General features: G+C 40.3%; 2 protein-coding genes across 2 annotated transcripts in view; one reads left to right on the top strand and one right to left on the bottom strand.

Annotated features, from left to right (window-relative positions):
- ubac2 (UBA domain containing 2) overlaps positions 1–22,690 on the bottom strand; it is a 189,419-nt gene that overhangs the window by 102,312 nt on the left and 64,417 nt on the right. The window lies entirely within an intron of this gene.
- Positions 3,985–20,916, top strand: gpr183a (G protein-coupled receptor 183a). Its single transcript, XM_059970501.1, has 2 exons — positions 3,985–4,183; positions 14,990–20,916. Exon 2 carries the CDS (start codon positions 15,012–15,014, stop codon positions 16,086–16,088), a length of 1,077 nt encoding a protein of 358 aa, XP_059826484.1. The 5' UTR covers positions 3,985–4,183; positions 14,990–15,011; the 3' UTR covers positions 16,089–20,916.

Raw genomic sequence — 22,690 nt, 5'->3', positions numbered from 1 at the left:
CCCCTGTATCCTCCATGGCAACAAGCCCTTCCGTCCAAATGGTCCATGCCAACCAGTGTTCCCATTCAAGCTCATCCCATTTGCCTAGGTTTGGCTCATATCCCTCTTAAACTTTTCTATCTATGTACAGTGCCTATTAAAGTATTAAACCCTTTGGAATTTTATTGTTTTACAACATTCATAAAATCGCACACAAAATGGTGGAACACAGCAGGCCAGGCAGCATCTATAGGAGAAGCACTGTCAAAGTTTTGGGCCGAGACCCTTCATCAGGACTAACTGAAAGGAGAGATACTAAGAGATTCGAAAGTAGTGGGGGGGAGGGGGAAATGCAAAATGATAGGAAAAGACCAGAGGGGGTGGGATGAAGCTAAGAGCTGGAAAGGTGATTGGCAAAAGTGATACAGAGCTGGAGAAGGGAAAGGATCATGGGACGGGAGGCCTCGGGAGAAAGAAAGGGGGGGGAGGGGGGGAGCACCAGAGGGAGATGGAGAACAGGCAGGGTGATGGGCAGAGAGAGAGAAAAAAAACAAACAACTAAATATGTCAGGGATGGGGTAAGAAGGGGAGGAGGGGCATTAATAGAAGTTAGAGAAGTTAATGTTCATGCCATCAGGTTGGAGGCTACCAAGCCGGTATATAAGGTGTTGTTCCTCCAACCTGAGTGTGGATTCATCTTGACAGTAGAGGAGGCCATGGGTAGACATATCAGAATGGGAATGGGACATGGAATTAAAATGTTGTGGCCACTGGGAGATCCTGCTTTCTCTGGTGGACCGAGCGTAGGTGTTCAGCGAAACGGTCTCCCAGTCTGCGTCGGGTCTCACCAATATATGAAAGGCCACACCAGGAGCACCGGACGCAGTATATCACACCAGCCGACTCACAGGTGAAGTGTCGCCTCACCTGGAAGGACTGTCTGGGGCCCTGAATGGTGGTGAGATAGGAAGTGTGAGGGCAGGTGTAGCACTTGTTCCGCTTACAAGGATAAGTGCCAGGAGGGAGATCGGTGGGAAGGGATGGGGGGGGGGGAACGAGTGGACAAGGAAGTCATGTAGGGAGCGATCCCTGCGGAAAGCAGAAAGGGGTGGGGAGGGAAAGATGTGCTTGGTAGTGGGATCCCATTTTTGTGTGTTGTTTGAATTTCCAGCACCTGCAGATTTCCTCATGTTTGATTCATAAAATCATTCTTTTTTGACACTGATCAACAGAAAAAGACTCTTTTATAGGCACTGTATCTGTTAGTACCTTTTAAACGTAGTTGCTGGGACTCTGAGGGTTTGAAATTTTTCTTAAACACTGTACATTTCCCTCTCTCCTCAAAACTTACATTGAGTAAAACAGCACAGAAATAAGCCCTTCAGTCATCTTATCTATAGTTATCCAATTTTACTAATCATATGGCCTTTCAAATTTTACTAATCCAAGTGTTTATCTAGATATTTATTTTGTTGAACCTGTGCCTCTGTCACCCCATCAGGCACTGCATTTGAAATTCCAACCAACCTCTGGGTGAAAAAAATTCCTGTCAGATCCCTCTAAATTTCCTAACCCTCATCTTAAATCAATGACCTATGGTTTTAAACATTTCTACTATAGGAACATTTTATTACTATCTGCAGACAGCAGACATAAATGAGTGTTTATCTCACTATAACAAGTGAAGTACTGCTGGAGCTGCAAACCTTTCAAAAGTTTATATCCTTGAAGGCTTTGCAGCCCTAGGCACTGAAGATATGGTTGCCAAATTTGCTGACAACACAAAGGTTAGTAAGAAAGTAACTTTTCATGAGAGCATAAGGGGGCTACAGACATCTGATCTGAGTGGGCAAAGATCTAGCAAACGAAGTATAATGAGGGAAATTGTTAAAATTGGCATGAAAAATTAAGTATCTTACCTCAATGTAGAGAGATTGCATAGGTAATTTTAGGTTCCTTTATCTCACTTTATTTGCATATCCTTCGTAAATTCTACGAAAAGGTTTACATGTGCATTTCCTATTTGAATTGTTTGTTCCAATGTTATATATGTACAGTATATGCCTCCCATTTCGGGTTTCTTTGTAAATAGATTTATGTCTTCTACTGCTACCCTTCCAACCCCTTTCACACGTGATTATTTCCATCTGGTCCTCAGCTTCTTCTCCTTCCTTCCTTTGTTCACCTTTCCTGAAAGTTAATTCCCTACAACTTTTCTCGTGCCTTTAATGGGGTCTTTCCACTCTTATAATACAGAGAACATACAGTGACCCCACACAGTAATCCATATGTCCAATCTTTTATTCTAACCTCCCTGCTTTTGAAATCTATTTCCACTGAAGACCAATGTCTTTTTCTGTAAGTACTACAAACCTGCATGGCTACTTTCTCTTTTCTAATCAATTACCTTTCCAGTCCTACTACAGTAAAACGAGTGGCACTTGGTGTTCCTATTGTGAAAATTATTTAGCATCCTATGGCAATAAAAAGATATCCACTTAACAATGAACTGCCAAATGAACTGCCAAAGGCTGAGAGATGATTTACACTTCTCATCATTAACAATGCAACAATGGAGTTTGCTGGTGAGTTCTGGAATTTGTTACTTTTTAAAATGAATTATCCATTAAGCACATACAGGTGTCCCCAGACATTCAGGGCCCCAGACAGTCCTTCCAGGTGAGGCGACACTTCACCTGTGAGTCGGCTGGTGTGATATACTGCGTCCAGTGCTCCTGGTGTGGCCTTTCATATATTGGTGAGACCCGACGCAGACTGGGAGACCGTTTTGCGGAACACCTATGCTCGGTCCACCAGAAAAAGCAGTATCTCCCAGTGGCCACACATCTTAATTCCACATCCCATTCCCATTCTGATATGTCTATCCATGGCCTCCTCTACTGTCAAAATGAATCCAAACTCAGGTTGGAAGAACAACACCTTATATACCGGCTGGGTAGCCTCCAACCTGATGGCATGAACATTAACTTCTCTAACTTCCGTTAATGCCCCTCCTCCCCTTCTTACCCCATCCCTGACATATTTAGTTGTTTGTTTTTTTTCTCTCTCTCTGCCCATCACCCTGCCTGTTCTCCATCTCCCTCTGGTGCTCCCCCCCTCCTCCTTTCTTTCTCCTGAGGCCTCCCGTCCCATGATCCTTTCCCTTCTCCAGCTCTGTATCATTTTCGCTAATCACCTTTCCAGCTCTTAGCTTCATCTCACCCCCTCCGGTCTTCTCCTATCATTTTGTATTTCCCCCTCCCCCCACTACTTTCAAATCTCTTACTATCTTTCCTTTCGGTTAGTCATGACAAAGGGTCTCGGCCCGAAACGTCGACAGCGCTTCTCCCTATAGATGCTGCCTAGCCTGCTGTGTTCTACCAGCATTTTGTGTGTGTTGTTGTTTGAATTTCCAGCATCTGCAGATTTCCTCGTGTTTGACCTATATTAGTAACCTGTTTTTGCATTGCAAAGAGGATTTTTGCTTTTAAGAAAATTTTTCCCATATAAATTAATGGTTCTTCGCTTTACGCCATTTCGGCTTAAGAAAGGTTTCATAGGAATGCTCTACCTTTGTAAGGGGGGGGGGAACACCTGTACACTCAACAGTGAAAATATAATGCTCAGATCTCAAAAGTGAGTTAAAAAGGAACAACCAATGTGAAATTGGCCAGAGCAATGTCACCCATGCCCTGACTAAGAATAATTTGATCTACTTTCTTTCAATTACCCTGAGAGAAATTTTAAAGTTTGGTTCCTTTTTCCCCCCACCTTTTTTCAATCCATTATCCTCCTTTCAAAATGTTGAAGTCTCTTTAGTCTTGGCTGAAGATCCCATTAAGAACTAAGATTTTGTTCTGCCCTCTCTGCACCTCGTTCTCAGTTTGTATTGTCAGAGGGGAGGGACGTTCACTGTGGGATAACCTGACCACTGTGGGTGTGTAGTTAACAGATCATTTATAAGGAGAAGCACATGAAGTAAGATTGCTTTAGTTTCACTTCTTAGAGAGATGGACAAGAGCAGATCACACTTGTAGAGCAGGCTAAACCACAGGAAACAGAGTAATTAAGGTTTAGCTTGCATTTTTAAAACTTATCTCATGTACCACAGATTTGTTTAATGTTGGCGATTTAAAATCAGGTACAACATTACAAGATCAGCAGTTTGGTCCAGTTCTGGAAAAAAATTACGGGCATTCATAATGTAAGTACCAACTCTCAAAGTTTGAGAAGTTTATTGTAATTATGCAAGCATTTTAAGAATAGATAACTTACTTTAATCTTGTAAAAGAACGTTCTGCTTTTTGTTGTGATATATTTCTATTTCCATTGCAACTTTATATTCTGCAGTATTACATAAATATAACCAATACTTTTGCACACAATGCCTTTGAGAGTTTGTACTTGACAAAGTATTATGGAAATTGTGAAACACTTTTCCTAAAGAGTTCTGCAAGATGTGATTTCTTAAAAGTACCTCTGCATGTACAAATCACAGAAAACATTCTAAAAATATTTCTCTAAAGTCTTTTAAAGATTGTCAGATTGGGGTAAATAAAGATGAGATAATTCAGACAATTAACAGTAGTTTTTTAAAAAATAAAATGCAGTTATTAAGCAAATTCCTCAAAAATTAAAATATGATTAACATAGTTCAATTAAAAAATACTCAATTATTGTTGAAGAAACAGCATCATAGCCAAAGCTTCAAATGTTTATTACACAACATTAAAATATAAGCACAAGAGATTCTGCAGATGCTGGAAATCCTTGTATCTAAAATATAAGGTTTATTTCTTTCAATTTCTACAAGTAGTTTGATTGTATATATCAACAGGGGCTCTTGAGAAGGTGTATGCAGAATGAGAGTTCAAGAGAAATAACCGAAAGACAACTTCCTACAGAATCTTTCAAAGAAGTGTAAAGCTGAGATCACAGATAATTGCAATGAAAATGGGGTAAAGTGGGTATTAGTCAAAGATAAGAGGTTTACAACAGTGTGGTTGAAAGGTTACAGTGGGAAATTTTGAAGATGGTAGGAAAACTACCAAGAAATAAATAGGAGTGCAGTATTATATCAAAGGTTTCAAAATTATTAATGCAAAAATATCCCAAGTATAATATTACAGTGCAGTAATTATTTCACTATTTGGTTGCACTATAAGGATGGAATCAGTGTGCTGTGAAACTCTATGTTGAGGAGAACGTTAAGTTCAGTGTTCTTTCTGATTAATGTAATCTGCAGTGCACTCAATCTGTACAGTCTCTACTATGGACACTGACAGAATGGAGCACTATTAGTTCGAACATTCAAATGGATTTATTTTTTAAAAGAACATGAAACCATTTGTTTAAATGCATAAACTATACACAGATTAAATTGATGTAATTATGTTAATATATTTAAATCTGAATCCCACAGAAGTGAAGTACGGAGTTAAGTAACACATCCAGCATAGAAACAGCCATTTAGTCCATGATGTTTACACATCAAATTGGATTTTCATATTCTTTTCATGATCCCCACCAGCAACCAATTCATTTCTTTCCCCTTTATATACCTAGCTAATTTCTCCTTAAATTAGCCAAAGTACACCAAATGTTCAAAAATTCAATTACCTCCACTGGTCTTTGGGATGTGGCAGGAAATTGAAGCACCCATTGGAAACCTACCCGCTGACAAGCAGACCATGCAAATACCACAAATCCAGTATGTTGGAGGTCAGGGCTGAACCCAAATCGCACGAGTTATCAGAAGCAACTCTACCAGCTGAGACACCTTGCTGATATTCTCTACACCACCACAACTAAATTATTACAGAATTTTATCTCATCATCCTTTCACCTCCTAAATCTACTGTTTAGTCTCTTAGTATTCCACTGCTCTTTACCCCATGAAGTGATCACCTTATCGCTTTTCTTCCTTTTGTGTTTGTCCATTAACCCACTTCTCCTGAAATGCATCTACGACTATAACTCAGTGACTGCAACTTCTACACTCTGAGTAAGGAAGGATCTTCATCTAAAACAATGCTCCTGAATACTAATTACATTTAGAAGTAACTCTCCTGTATTAAATGTCTATGAGTTTTGGATCCTTCTCCATCCTCAGTTGAAGCAGACTGATCATTTAGTGGTTTCTGAACTTTATGCCTCCATCAGCTTTCAAGAGAAAAGAGTCCAAAACTGGTCAGTCATTCCAGAGGTGTAACCTGTCGGCTCTGGAACCATCGTTTTAGAACCTTCAATGAACTAATGTGCAGAGTATTCTCTGATTTAAACAAAGTTCAACATGGGTTACAAGACAGATGGTGAGTGAGGGGATTGAATAATCAGAGATGATAGATATGCTTCCGATAGAGACGCAACGGAGCAACACAGAGCAACATACAACAGTCTGGAGGAATACAGGTCAGGCAGGATCTATGGAGGAAAATGGACAGATCCTGCCTAATCCAAAATGCTGTCTGTTCACTCCTCTTCATAGGTGCTGCCTGACCTGCTGAGTTCTTACGTGTTCCTTATGAAAGAACTTACTGGTCACTTATTCCAAGATGACAACTGTCTGAAGACTGCAGTGAAAGATTATGGAACAAGAATAATTTAGTCACAACTAAAGTGAGAAGGATTTTCATGACTAGAAGTGAAAATAAAACAGGGGAATTTGCTAAATGAGAAACAAATGAATCAGACACAAAAATTTGACGAGAATAATAAATGTAACTGACAGGAAGGCAAAAATGAAAATGAAGACCAGAGGCGAGAGTGTAAAGATTCACTTCCCTTTGACATAATGACATTTCTTCACTTCTCTGTCCTGAATAACTGACCTTAAAACTGTGACCACCAGTTCTAGACTTCACAGGCAGGGTAAAAGTAGCCCGACCTTGACAAGTTCTGTCAGAATTTTATGTTGAAATGAGATCACATCTTCTCCTAAACTTGAGAGAGCAGGCGTAATTTCTGTACATATGACAAAAGCACTATCGCACAAATCAACCTGGTGAACCTTCACTGGACTTCGTTAACTGCAAGTAAATATTTCCTTAGATAAAATGACAAAGAAGGGAGAGCCTGAATTCCAAATCAAATTCCTGATGCGATCTCATGGGGTTCTATATAATTGGTGGACCATGTCCAATTCAAATCCCTTTCCAAACCAGGACAACAATTGCTTGCTGAATTGACACATCAACTTTCAATGACTTGTGAGCCAAGACACTCATGTTCCAATGAAAATCAAAACACTCTAATCCCTCACCATTTAAAAAAAATGCTGCCTTGCTTTTTTCTACCAAAATGGATGATCACACATTATCCCGCATCATATTTTATATGCCATGTCCTTGCTTCTTTATCTAGATTATCAATATTCTCTGCAAAGCTTCAATACATCCTCATCAATTTCAACACTGCCCCCTAGTTTAGTGTCAACAACTAACTCGGACACTTGACTCTTAATCTCCTCATCCAAACCGACAACACGGATTGTAAACAGATGAGTGTCCCAGCATCTTTTCCAAAAGTAGCCTGCTAGTTACAGCCTCCCAGTCCAAAACTGACCCATTTGCAAACCACACCAGAATAGTCCTTCCGAAAAGCTGAACAAACCAGATACATAGGTGTTAAACATAACAGAGTCTGCAGATGCAAGAAATCATGTATTCTGTAAATTAGCATTTCAAATGATATATCAAACTTTCCCTTTCATAAATCAAAGCTGACTCTTCACAATCCTATTTTTATTTACCACTTCCTTACTAACAGATTCCAAGGCTTTCCCTATGACTGATTTCAGACCAACTTGTCTATAATTTCCTGCTCTCTTCCTGTTTTTGTTTTAAATGGTGGGCTTATATTTTTTCACATTCCAATTTGTTAGAATCGTTCCGAAACCTTTGGGATTTGGAACATGGCATTCAATGCATCCATTTTCCATGAAAGTACAACTATGTGTCATTGAGTGCTGGGGATTCATTACCTTTCAGGCCCATTAATTTCACTGTTACCAATTATTTTGCTAATGCAAAATTCTTTCAGTTCCTAATTTAGTCCAGACGGGCATTTCTTCACTATTTCTGCATCTTCTTCCATGGAGTACCTGGAGGCACATGACAAGACAGGCCAAAGCCAGCATGGTTTCCTGAAAGGAAAATCCTGCCTGACAAACCTAATACAATTTTTTGAGGAAATAACAAGCAGGGTAGTCAAAGGAGATGCAGTCGACATGGTGTACTTGGATTTTCAGAAAGCCTTTGACAAGATGCCACACATGAGGCTGTTTAGCAAGATAAGAGCCCAAGGAATTACAGGGAAGTTACTCACATGTTTGGAGCATTGGCTGATCGGCAGAAAATAGAGAGTGGGAGTAAAGGAATGCTATTCTGGCTGGCTGCTGGTTACCAGTGGAGTTCCACAGGGGTCGGTGTTCGGACTGCTGCTTTTTACGATGTATGTCAATGATCTGGACTATGGTATTAATGGAGTTTTGGCTAAATTTGCCAATGATACAAAGATAGGTGGAGGAGCAGGTAGTGTTGAGGAAACAGAGAGCCTGCAGAGAGACTTAGATAGTTTAGTGGAATGGACAAAGAAGTGGCAAATGAAATACAACATTGGAAAGTGTATAGCCATGCACTTTGGTGGAAGAAATAAACGGGCAGACTATTATTCAGATGGGGAGAGAATTCAAAATGCAGAGACGCAAAGGGACTTGGGAGTCTTTGTGGAAGATACCCTAAAGGTTAACCTCCAGGCTGAGTTGGTTGTGAAGAAGGCAAATGCAATGTTGACATTCATTTTTAGAGGTATAGAATATAAGAGCAGGGATGTGATGATGAGGCTCTATAAGGCTCTCATGAGACCACACTTGGGAGTATTGTGTGCAGTTCTGGGCTCCTTACTGGAAACATAGAAACACAGAAAACCTACAGCACAATACAGGCCCTTCAGCCCACAAAGTTGTGCCAAACATGTCCCTACGTTAGAAATTACTAGGCTTACCCGTAGCCCTTTATTTTTTTAAGCTGCATGTACCTATCCAAAAGTCTCTGAAGAGACCCTATCGTATCCGCGTACACCACCGTTGCCAGCAGCCTATTCCATGCATTCACCACTCTGAGTAAAATAACTTACCCCTGACATTTCCTCTGTACCTACTCCCCAGCACCTTAAATCTGTCTCCTTTTGTGGCAACCATTTCAGCCCTGGGAAAAAGCCTCTGATTATCCACATGATCAATGTCTCTCATCATCTTATACACCTCTATCAGGTCACCTCTCATTCTCCATTGCTCCAAGGAGAAAAGGCTGAGTTCACTCAACGTATTCTCATAAGGCATGCTCCCCAATCCAGGCAACATCCTTGTAACTCTCCTCTGCACCCTTTCTATGGCTTCTACATTTTTCCTCTAGTGAGTTGACCAGAACTGAGCACAGTATTCCAACTGGGGTCTGACCAGGGTCCTATATAGCCGCAACATTACTTCTTGGCTCCTAAATTCAATTCCGCGATTGATGAAGGCCAATACACCATATGCCTTCTTAACCACAGTTATTTTAGAAAGGATATACCGACCTTAGCAAGGGTTCAGAGAAGAATCACAAGAATGATTCCAGAAATGAAAGGGTTACCATACGAGGAACATCTGGCCACTCTTGTGCTATATCCCCTGGAGTTCAGGAGAATGAGGGGGAGGATCTCATGGAAACCTTCCGAATGTTAAAAGGCCTGAACATATTAGATATGGCAAAGTTATTCCCATGGTAGGGGATTCGAGGACAAGAGGGCATGACTTCAGGATTGAAGGACGTCCTTTTAGAACTGGGATGCGGAGAAAACTGAGAGGGTGGTAAATCTGTGGAATTTGTTGCCACGAGTAGCTGCGGAGGGCAAGTTACTGGGTGCATTTAAGGCAGAGATAGATAGGTTCTTGATTAGCCAGGGCATCAAAGGGTATGGAGTGAAGGCAGGGGAGTGGGGATGACTGGGAGAATTGGATCAGCCCATGATTGAATGGCAGAGCAGGCTCAATGGCCGAATGGCCTACTTCTACGCCCATATCTCATGGTCTTATTTTCTCTCCCATTTTCATAATTGTCAACATAGTTTCTCATTATTGTCCCTGAGGCTTCGACATCAATTTTTGAAATCTTTTCCTTTTTGCATATTGAATGAAACTTTTACAATTTGATGCTATGCTTCTTGCTGGACTACTCTCATATTCTACTTTCATCAACAATGCTCAGTCTTCCTTTGCTAAATTCTGAAATTCTCTGGTTTACTGCTTTAGTTTGCAATGTTATGAACCATTAATTTTTATTGTTGACCGTGGTTATAAAATTTTGTGGTATTGTCTAAGATGAAATTGAGATTCAGGAGAGTTGTGGACAAGTAAGAAAAGTAAAGAAGATGTACTGGCAGTGACAGAAAGAGGACACGTACAGATAAACATCAAATTAATTGAACTGAGCATTTGCTTTAAGCAAAAGAGATATTACAAGGATGAATGGAAGAGCAAAGGTCAACAGGAAGGTATTGAAGAACTTTAGGAGGTCAAACCAGGGTAGGACTTACACAGTAGAGCACTGAACAGCGTGGTAGAACAAAGGGATCTCAGAATACAGATCCATAATTCTTTGAAAGTGGCGTCACGGGTAGATCTGGCCATAAAGAGATCTTTTGGCACATTGGTCTTCACAAATCAGAGTACTGCACATAGGTGTTAGGATGGTATGTTGAGGCCAAATCTGGAGTATTGTGTGCATCCACCTACCTATAGGAAAGACAGCAATAAGATTGAAAGAGTGCAAAAAAAATTTACAAGGATGCTGCCAGAACTTGAAAATCTGAATTACAGGGAAAGGTTGAATAGGATAGGAATTTATTCCCTGGAGTATAGGAGAATGACAGTAAGATTTAATAGGTTTACAACCTCATTAGAAGTCCAGATAGGGTAAATGATCTTACACAAACAAATGCAACAATGAACTCAAGAGGTTCTGCAGATGCTGCAAATCCAGAGCAACACACACAAAAAAACAGTTCAGTTAATATCTATGGAAATGAATAAACAGTCGATGTTTTGGGCCAAGACACTTCACTGAGACTGGAAAGGAAGGGGGAAAACACCAGAATAAAAAGGAGGATAAACAAGAAGATGATAGGAGAATCTGGGTTTGGGGGGGGGGGGGTGGAGGCAAGAAATAAGAAGCTGGGAGGTGAAAGGTGGAAATGGCAAAGGCTAGTTGAAGTAACCTGATAGAAGAGGAGGGTGGACCATTGGAGAAAGGGAAATGGTGGGGCACCATGAGGAGGTGATAGGCAGGTGAGGAAAAGAGATAAGAAGCCAGAGTGGAAAATAGAAGGGAGAAGGAGGAGAGGAAAATTACTGGAAGAAGAAATCGAAGTTCATGCCATCAACATGGATAACTATGGCAGACAGACATACGTTACTGATCCCGAGGGAAATTGGGTGAGGTGTTGTCCCTCCACTGTGAGAGTGACCTTTTCACGGCAGAAGAGGTGTTCATGGATCAACATGTCAGAACAGAAAAGGGGAAAGGAATTAAAATGATAGGCAATGGAAAATTCAGCTTTTAGAGGATGGAGTGGGTGTGCTCGACAAAGCAGTCCCTCAATTTACATTGGGTCTCACCAAGGTAGAGGAAGCTGCATTGGGAGCATTGAATTCAGTTGATAACTGCAACAGATTTGCGAGTGAAGAGTTTCCTCACTTGGAAGGAATGCTTGAGGCACTGACTGGAAGTGAGGGAGAAGGTGAATAGGCAGGTGCAGAATTTCTGTCGCTTGTAAGAACATGTGCCATGAGGGAGATTAGTGGGGAGACACGAACGCACAAGGGAATCACAGAGGGAGATGTTCCTACGGAAAGTGGGGGAGGGGGAGGTAATGATGTTTTTAATGGTAGGATCCCATGAAGATGGCAGAAGTGGCAAAGGATGATGTGTTGGATGTGGATGCTCATAGGGTGGTAGGTGTGAGCAAAAGGAACTCTATCTCTGTGAAGGTGGCAGGAAAATTGGGTGAGCACAGATGTCCGTGAAACAGAGGAGGTGCAGGTAAGGTCAGCATCAATGGTGGAGGAAGGGAAAGCTCCATTCTTTGACGAAGGAGGATCTTTAATGATTACCTGGAAAGGAAAGCCTCATCCCGGGAACAGATGTGGTGGAGGTGAAGGAACTGGAAAAGAGAGTAGCATTTTTAAAGGAGACAGGGTGTGACGAGGTATAGTCAAGATAACTGTGGGAATCAATAGGTGTATGCAATAATCATTCTGCTATAAGCTTCAGGCTACGTCCACACTAGACCAGATAAATCTGTAACCAAAGCTTCTTCTCTTTGTTTTGTCCCTCTGTCCACACTGAAATGGCGTTTTCCTCCCCTGAAAACAGAGCTTTTCTAAAACGCCCTCCAGGGTGTGTAACCAGAGATTTTTAAAAATGCTGTCATGACGTGCCAGAACATATGGTGGCGGCAGTGTGGCATTTCATTGTTTTCTTGAACACAACTCCCAAACAACCTAACAATTTCAGAACATACGCCAACGAGACTGAAGACAGAAGAGTTAGAAATGTGTTCACCAAATACTTTGACCCATAACTTACTGAATAAATAAGTATACTCTCTTTGCCCTGTTTTCTATCCTTGCTGGTATGAAGGTAGATTTACCTATTTATGCAAGTACTTCTCTGACAATAGATGTGTAACAGCCTAATGTAACATAGTATGGAAATACAAAATAACACTGATACAGACATACTTTATACATTTAACAATGTGCTTTATTAATGCAACAGAGTTAGTCGGTTTCAATGTTCGTCGTCAGCTGGGTCATACTGTCCATGAACTCCCTGTCGGTTGCCTCCATACACTCCAGTATTTATTTCTTTTAGTTTTAAGTCCTCCTGTGCGAGAGCCAACAGCTGTCCATCGTTCGGCAATTTCCTTTAAAGTTTTTCTAATCTGTAACTGCTTAAACACGCACTTTCACAGCGAGATTTTACACCAAACATGTTGCTTGTTTTCTGTAGATGTGTCCTGCGCATGCACAGTAGGAGGAGATTCACCCAAATACTTATTTAAACGTGGACGGAGGTATTTTCAAAAACACTTGGTGTGGACGCCTATCGTTTTTACGTGAAACCGGCGTTTTCAAAATTATCCAGTCTAGTGTGGACGTAGCCTCAGATTTTATTATTAAGAACCCTAATGCTACATAGCACTTAACCACTTGTTCTAATAAGCCCTATGACCTTGGTCAGTTCCTACCTTCAGGGCTGACAGAGGGTCTCTGATCTGAAAAATTAACTATGTTTCCCTTTCCATGGGCACTGCCTGACCTGCTGAGTAAATTTAAGGTTTTTTTGTTCTTATTTCTGAGCTCTACTACCCTCAATATTGAATCAGAATGCTCTCCTTATGACCTTGAGTGCTCTGCTTTCCTCCCATATCCCAAGGCACGCTGGCTGGTAGGTTTGTTAGTTACTACAAGTTGTCTAGTGGACATGGATGACAGGATAATCAGGGTGAAACAATGGGCTTTTGAGAGAGAATACAATTGCAGAACAATGTGTGGAAGAAATGAATTAATGGGAATGCTCTGAAAGTCACTTTGGACTCAATGAGGTGAAAGAGAAATATGCTCCATCCCTTGTTTTGCTCAATCTCCTTCAGTTGTTCCAGCCTGCCACTCTATTCCTTGCACATCAAATCCAATTGCTTCTGCCCCCCTCCCCCCGACTCTTCCCATTCTGGCTCTGCAAGAACAAATGCATTCAGTGAGCACTGAAAGTAACTGTACAGCCGTATGACATTTTAGCCTCCAAGCAACACAGTGCATCCTCTTGTCATTTTATGATCATTTGTTGGAACTCTTGATATGCTTCAAGTAGCCTTAAAAAATTGTCTGAATGTAGAACAGCTTTTGTTGTACTTAAAGATATTCATATAAACTTACAGCTAAGGTTAACTGTTGGATGTGAAATCTGCAAACCACTCAGCTTTCTTTAGACTTCCTCAACCAGAGAGTTTATCTACAGCTTCTTCCTTTACGCGTTTATCTCCCTAAATGCATCTTCTGTGAGATTTCTGGTCTGAATGGTAACACAACTTACATTGTTTCTGATCATTTTGTTGCATGAATAATCGCCAGAAAACATTTAAAAATTAGACAAGAGGCAAAAACAGGTTTTAAAAAAAATAGAAGTAAAAATTGAACAAGCTGTTTCAAAAAAAGGTCTTAAAAATGGTTGAAAAAAACAACAGGTTAAAAAAAGAGGTCAAAATTAAGCAAGAAGTAAAAACAGGAAGACTCTACTGAATGCCTCAGATCGTTCAGATTATGACATGTTAAAAAAGATCCCTGCTCGTTTGTCAGTAGCTTTGTCCTATGCTCACTGAATCCCTTACCATTGGAAACAGATTCTCCCTACTCCTCCAAAACTAAACTTAACATCTCTTTTAAATCTCCCTTTAAGGTGAACAATTTCAGCTCTTTCAGCCTCTCTACTTAATTGAAAGACCACATCCCTAGAATATGCATAAATGTGCATAGAGCCTTTTGCCAACAATAGTGCGAGCTACACTCCTTGCAGCCATCAAGTCGGTATATTGTTTAAGTATTACATCTGATACAATACTAAAATAATCTTATGCCTGATAGAAGTCAACCAGAAAGACAGCTGAAGGGTTATAAGAAAGAATCAAAGAATCAGCACAGGAAGCGATTTGGTCCATCGTACTTGTGCCGTTATACAAGAGCTCTTCAATTAGGTCCATGCTTCTTGCGCTTTAGTTATACTCCTGCAAATTATAAATTTCCCTCAAGTATTCCATGTTTCCCTTTTGCAGCTTCTTAGTAGTGCTTCCATAAATACTTCAGGCTTGCTTTCCAGATTATAACAATATACCATGTACAACTATTGCCACAGATGAAATAGTAAATGCCTGATAAATCTTAAACTAAACTTCAGATTTGTTTCTTTGACAGAACTGTGGGAGTGATTCTGACCATGAATCATTCAATGGCGTATAACAACATTTCTGCAAATGAAACCAAAGAAGAATGTGATCTGTATGCTCACCGCAATATAGCCAGAATCCTTCTACCTTTGGTCTACTCCATGATATGCATTGTCGGCATCTTTGGAAATATCCTAGCCATAATGGCCATAAAAAGAAAACAGAAAAAAGTTAATTCAACTACACTTTATTCCATGAATCTGGTGATCTCAGACATCCTCTTTGCAGCTGTTTTACCTGCACGGATAGTGTACTATGCACGTGGATTTAACTGGCAGATGGGTGAAATACTTTGTAGAATAACCGCACTCATTTGTTACAGCAACGTATATGCTAGTGTAAGCTTCATGACCTGTCTAAGCTTGGATCGGTTCATTGCTGTTCTATATCCATTCCGCTATTCAAAGTTCAGAAATATCCACATTGTCAAAAAGATCTGCATAGGCATCTGGTTCATTATACTCTGCCAGACAGTGCCACTGCTAATAATACCAATGTCTAAAGAAGTTCAAGGCAATTTCGTAACATGCATGGAATATCCAAACTTTGAAGGTTTGCCAAATCTTCCAGAAATGCTTCTTGGTGCTTGTGTTGTGGGTTACATTCTACCTATGTTCTTTATGATGTTTAGTTATTCTAAAGTCAGTTCAAAACTTGTCAGAACAGCAAAACAGAACCCTTTAACTGAAAAATCCGGGCGAAATAAAAAGGCCAACAACGTTATCCTACTTGTCCTTTTTGTGTTTTTCATATGTTTCACCCCATACCACGTGGCCATTATGCAGCACATGATCAAAAAGTTGCTATACACACCAACCTGCCAGGAGCAACAGCATTTTCAAATGGCTCTCCATCTGACTGTTTCCATAATGAACCTCAACTGCTGCCTGGACCCTTTCATATACTTCTTTGCCTGCAAGGGCTACAGAAACATTGTCTTCAAGATGATCAAGCGGCCAGTTAGTGTGTCCATTTCAAGTGGAGTTAAGTCTGCAGTAGACAACTGCTCACCTAGCACGGGGAATCACTTTCACACAGGAGGGACAGCTTCTGATGCCAATTTGTAGACAATCTGCCTGAAACTGCTGGAAAAGTCTAAATAAAACAACCACTGTAATTACACTGATAACCAGATCAAGACCTCAGGATATGTATGACCTGATTACCACTTCCAGGAAAACACATTCACTCACACCACCACCCACGTACCCTAGCTGCAATGTGTATTATCCATACGGTGAACTGCAACAACTCATCAAGGTCCTTTCAACAGCATTTTCTCAATCTTGCAATCGCTGCCACTTCATCGAAAGATGAACAACAGGAGGAGGCACATAAGAAAAGCAGTAGTTTGAAGTATTATTTGGAAATGTGTCTGCTGAATCTGCAATATCATTGGAACTTGCTGCCCAGCAGCACCTCACTGGGTGGACTGCAGTGGTACAAGACCGTTCAACAACAAGCAGTACTGCACAACAGACATTGACTTTGATTTTAATAATAATGATAGATGAACAAAGATAAATGAGGTGGTTCTGTATATATACTGTTTATAAATGCATTTTAATCATTTTAATTTATACTTGTAGATTTCCTCCTTCCTTGAAATTTTGTTGCATAAAATAACCTAAAGAAGGAACGTCAATCATTTTCCATTTGTCTGCTCGATGAGGCGGAGCTCTCTGGTAATTCAGAGCTCATAATAGTGCAGGTTCTATTCATTTTCACTGGAATTACATGGGAACTTTTGCTCTAATGTACTTTTTCATTCAATATAGTATAGCAGCCCCAATAAACTTGCCCACCTAAATGAACCCCAGGAAGATACTGCTGGAACTTTCATCCTTTATTGTGAAACTTCACTATTCCCATGTACCTTTGGTGTTATCTTTAGACTGCAGTAAACCTGTATTTGAATTTGCGAAGAGCCCCACTTCCCCATCGTCTCTGGGATTTAAGGATTAACACCGGCCTTCTAGTATTGATCCTTAATCTTATCAGCTTTATTTTTGCATAGTTATTCCTCTGTTCTAGCCCTTCAATGATCTTGGCTTTTCTTACCTTAGTAAGAAACTCAAAGACGTTCCCTCAATACTATTCTTCAAGATCTCTGTGCCCTTTCAATTTTGGCCCCTTCTGCTCTGTAACAGAAAACCTTCTTTTCAGTGCCCAAAGCTTAAAGCTCTGAAGTTCTGTCCAAAACTCCACTTAATTTTCTATATTACTCTCCTTCTAAGACACTCCTTTAAAGCCACCTCTTTGACAAACTTTTAGTCATCTTCCTCATTGTCTCCATATGTGGCTTCAGCACAGATTTATGATGTGCCCTAGCGCATGACGTTATAATAAAGATATTATTTAAATACAAACTGCTGGATAATATGAGCTTCAAGTAACTCTTTTTAAATGCATTTGCTTCAGCCTTGTGCAGATTAGACTAAGTTCCTGAATGGCATTGCTAACCTGTAATTTTCTACTGCAACTTTGTGCAATGTTAATAACATTTGTTCAACACCAGGTCCACAACAGTCTTAAGATAATTACTGAAAAAATAGAAATAAAGATGTCAATTTCTGTGGTGCCATTCTACAATCTTTGCATGTCCAAAAGCATTCGACAGATACTTATAAAGTGTAGTCACTATTGCAACATAAGAAACTTTCAGGCAGCAGGCTCCCATAAATGGTAATTTCGTATTAACCAAGTAGTCTACCTATATCTTGGAGATGTAATAAAGAATTCTCTATCTCAGTTTTTTTATTGATAGTACCTAGCACTTCTCTTCCCTATCATTACTGCATTCCTACAAGATTTAAGGGATTTCTATTTGCTATACCAAGAGGAAGGAGAAACAGCTTAAACATAAAGCTCACGCAGTGGGAAGAGGAACGTGAAAGATCCCATTACATTACTTTGAGGAGTAGTGCTCTCTCAGATGTCAGTCAATATAACTTTCAACCAATTATCACTAACTTACAGAATTCTGAGGGGGTTGACAGACTATTAAGGTTGTTCCCCACACAATGAAGTTTCAGAATTATGGACTGCACTTTTCAGGTGAAAATGAGGAGAAATTTCTTCCTCAAGAGGAACTGTATCACAGGAATTATTTACCCTAGAGTGCTGTGGATGTCACTGAATTTATTCAGGAGCCAAAATCGTGATTTTGGCTTAAGTAGAAACTATACCAAGATTAAAAGAGCAAAACACTTACTTACAAAATACTTTAAAAAAGCAAAGCACTGCTCCTGTTATATCTCGGATTCCTAAAGAGGGTTTCAGTTCATGGTTGTTTGCTGAACTTGCTGTGAGCAAATTGGTTATTTCTTCTCTACACTGTACTAGTTCTGACATTATTACAGTTCAAAAACAATGCAAAATATTGCAGATATTGCAATTTGAAATAGTTCAAAGGAACTTCATTGGTTTTCCTGAAGTGTCACAAGCTCAACGTGAAAGCAAGTTCCTTGATCAAAGTCAAAGACTGATATGTGTTATCTTTCAGAAACTCATTGTGTAAACAATTCGCAAGTCTAATGTAATAGAAAGCTGAAATCAGCTAGTGCAATACATATTTTGTAAGAAAGTTTGACATTTCCTAAGACTGCATTTTATCCTTGTTGATTTCGCAATATTTTGTTGCATAACAGTGTGCTTCATAAAATGGTTAACTTTAAAAATATAAAAAAGTGCAAGATTTTTAAGAACCAAAACAAAATTTAAGATTTCTCTTTCTGAAGACAATAATTCTATTGTTAGATCAGCACTCCTGTCAGCAATGGAGAAATTCCCATGAACAGTAAAAGTGCTTAAATATTATAATACTGTAGAATTTGCAAATCAACTTATGATACTGCAATCGACAAGGGTTCAAAGGAACTTCATTGGTTTCCTGGTGTCGCAATGCTCTAAAGGAAAACAAATTCCTTGATCAAAGTCAAAGATTGATGTGTGCCATCTCTCAGAAACTAGGGACCATTTTTCAGAGCATTTCCATTCAGTCCACAGGGGTGACACTGAGGTTCCAGTTTCCTGTCATTTCGATATCTGTTCCTATTCCCATCCTGATCCACCAGTCTGCAGCCCAATGGAAAACTGGAGACCAACATTTCACCTTAGATCTCGGCATGTGTAGCATTTGGAACTCAATGATCAAATTCAACAATATGGGATAATTTGCTTTTCTGTTTGTATCAGAACTTATCAATCTGTAGCAGTTACATGGTTCTTATCTCTCCACAGATGCTCCCTGATCTGCTAGCCATCTGGAGTATTAGTTATTTGGAACCACATTAAACAGCATTAACATGCCCCTGTCTTTGGCTGGATTTTCTATGACTCTCATAATTATATATGCTTCTATTAGGTAACTCTTCCATCTCATTCACCTGAGGAAAAACAAGCCTATCTGATCTAATATCACCCTATAATTCAAGTCCCTAATCTAGGTACAATCTTGGTGAATCACCTTTGTATTCTCTCACCAGTGCAATTACAACCTTCCTGTAGCATGGGATCTAGAACTACACACAAGACCCCAGTGTAGCCAAATCAGCACTTCGTAAAGTTGCAAGTTGTAAGTCATGTCTCATCTCTTACACTCTATGCCTCCACATCTGATGGCAAGTATTTAATACGTCTTCTTCACCACTCTTTTAACCTCCCAGTGCTACTACTTCAGGGGGAACCATAGTCTTGAATCACTAGGTCTCTGGTCATTAACATTATCTTATACCAGGGTTAAATTCCATCTGCCAATTCTCCGCCCAACTTTCCAACTGATCAATGTCCTGCTGTAGAGAGTCAATCTTCCTTGCCATCCATAATATCAATTTTTGTATCATATGCAAACTCACTAATCACACCTCCTACATTCACATCTAACACATTAAGATATCACAAACAGAAAAGGTCCTAGAACTGATCCACGCTATACACCACTAGTCACAGACTTCCAATCAGGAAACCATTCTTTCACCACAACACTTTGCCTCCTATCATCAAGCTAATTTTGAGTCTAATTAGCCAGCTCGCATTGGACTTCAAAACCTTCTGGACCAGCCTACCATGCAGAACCGTACAAAAGTCCACTCAGGCAACGTATATCAGCATCAGCATTAGCTTCAATGTCCCCCTTTGGGTGCTTTCCTTAAAAAAAAACCTTAATCAAATTATTGAGAAAGGATTGCCCCTGCACAAAACTAAGCTGACTGTTCCTAATCAGTCATTGACTTTTCAAATGTACATAAATCCAGTTCATAAGAATTTTCTTTCATAATTTCCCTACCACTGACATAAGGCACATCTGCCTATAGTTACTCAGCTCATAGGTGGGGTAAACATAAACAGGCTTTTTTCCATTGTGGTTGGGTGAGACTTCAAGAGGTCATGGGTTAAGGGGGAAAGGTGAAAAGTTTAAGAGGAACATGAGAGGAAACTTCTTCACTCAGAGGGTCATGAGAGTGTGGAATGAGCTGCCAATGCAAGTGGTGCATGCTACCTCAATTTCAAAGTTTAAGAGAAGATTGTATAGGTACTTGGATGGTAGGGATATGGAGGGCTAAGGTCCCGGTGCAGGTCATTAGGAGCTGGCAGTTTAAATGGCTCAGCACTGACTAGATGGGCCAAAGGGGATGTTTCTGTGCTGTATTTTTCTATGACTCTATCCCTACTGTCCTGTTTAAATGAAAGCACATTAGCTATTCTCTAGTACCTTGCCTATGGCTAACAAAGATGAAAGAAATCTCCATTAGTGCCCCTACAACCATGTATCCCGTTTCCCATAGCATCCCAGAATAGATCTCATCTATCTCTAGGGATTTACCCACTTTTACATGTTCCTAAACACAACTGTCTGACTTTGCACCATTACATCAATATAGTCTTCTAACATAAGTGTGCCAATCCAGGTCTTGAAAGTTTTACCCTGCAACCATACATTGGCTAAAGGAGAGTTCAAGTTTTTGTCATGAGATGTGTGAAGTCCTTTTCAAAATCAGAATTTTAGCACTTTTTAGCTCAAACCCCAAAAAAGGTTTCCTCAATCCACTTCATGAATTTCTCAAACATCTCAGTTATATTTGCTTGTAATCTGCTCGCAATCAGAATCATAGGATTAGATTTTTAAATTCTACACTTCACTCTGACAGAAGCAGAAGCAAGAAAACACACTGCTCATGAACTGGGAAGAATTAATAATGAATTCTGCACTGTAAGCACTGCAAAATAACAACCCTCAAAATCACTCAACTTGGTGTCATTTTAAAAAATGGTTACTGCTGTACATTTTTTTCTATGCATACTGTGAGTATAAATGACAAATAATTTCCACAATCTGGTTGGAAGAAATAAAATAGTGCTAAGTATATGAAGAGGAAAGTTCTGTCAGGTGCAGGAACCTCCTACAAAAGGTTAGTGAAATTGAGTGAGGGAAAAATACAAGAGTTTTCCATTTGTGGAAATTCATTTTTTCAACTGACATTGATGAGGGATTAAATATTGACCAGTATGCCACTGAGGACTCTATTGTAGGCATCATCAACCTTTTATGCCCGTGGACCTGTTTAATATTGACAAAATTCTTGCAGACCAGCCGAATGGGGGGGGGGGGGGGGAGGTATTAATCACAACAGGAATATAGGTGATAAGTCAACTTATAAGTGGCTAATACACTCAATTTCGTTTCTAAAAGGGTTCACCTAAAGAATTTAATACTAAACACACAGCGCATATTTTCCTCGCATGCATATAGTGATAAGTCAATTATAAGTCACTTATGAGTCAATAACATCATAACATTTTAAGTAACGTTTGGATATTAAACACACAGCACATATTTTCCTCGTATGAACATATATAATCATTGTAACACACCAATATCGCTGAATCAGTGGGAGCCTGCAACAAGATGGTCCCATTGAGGAGTGATAGGAGATAGCGATACTCGAAGAGGGTTCCTTATGTCCAGTCTATTCCGCAATTTAGTTTCCGTGGCTCTCAGCACTTGCTTCTGTCCTGCTTGCTCACGTTTTTTCTGCACAAAAAACTCAACGGGTTTGTTTTTAAGTGCAGGGTGCTTGAAGGTGCCGAAGCAGTTTTGATGGTTTCATTGCCTCATTAGACAGCCTCCGGGCTCGAACTCCAGCTTCCCGCCTGCCCGCCACCTTGGCCAGGTGTGGCTGGTCATGGGTGGGGTGAGAGGATAAAGTAAAGACCAGAGGTTCCCGTGCCGGGGCCGTGGTAGTCGCAGTCTGGAGACAGTGACTGACCGAACAAGGAGTGCGACAGGGCGCGTGCCCGTACCCCTTGTAAGTAGGTAGAATCTATCGGCCGACAAAAGTTTGGCTCAAAGGATGACTTTCAGTAGGTCGTAGCGAGGTAGCTGCTCTGCTACTTACGAAACTCTGAGCCCAAATTAGGTCGTCTGCGAATATTTTAGCACTGGGTTCCCCATGAGCATTCAGTGTGCTAAACAGGTTTACAGGCGGTGCCCATCTGTCTGCGCTCCAGGCCAGTAGCAACGGTACTCCTCGCCGGCCAGTTACCTGAGACCAACCAGTGATCCCTGGCGCAAGGGTATCACTGCGTTTAGGCGCGTGATGACCTTGTGTGCTTTAAAGTTCAACAGTGGGCATGACAGGGAATGAGGACAGACAGACAGTCATACTTT

This window comes from Hypanus sabinus, chromosome 5 (genome assembly GCF_030144855.1).
Source record: "Hypanus sabinus isolate sHypSab1 chromosome 5, sHypSab1.hap1, whole genome shotgun sequence".
Taxonomy (NCBI): Eukaryota; Metazoa; Chordata; class Chondrichthyes; order Myliobatiformes; family Dasyatidae; genus Hypanus; species Hypanus sabinus.
The sequence above is the reverse complement of the archived record's forward strand: the minus strand, read 5'-3'. Positions and strand labels throughout refer to the sequence as shown.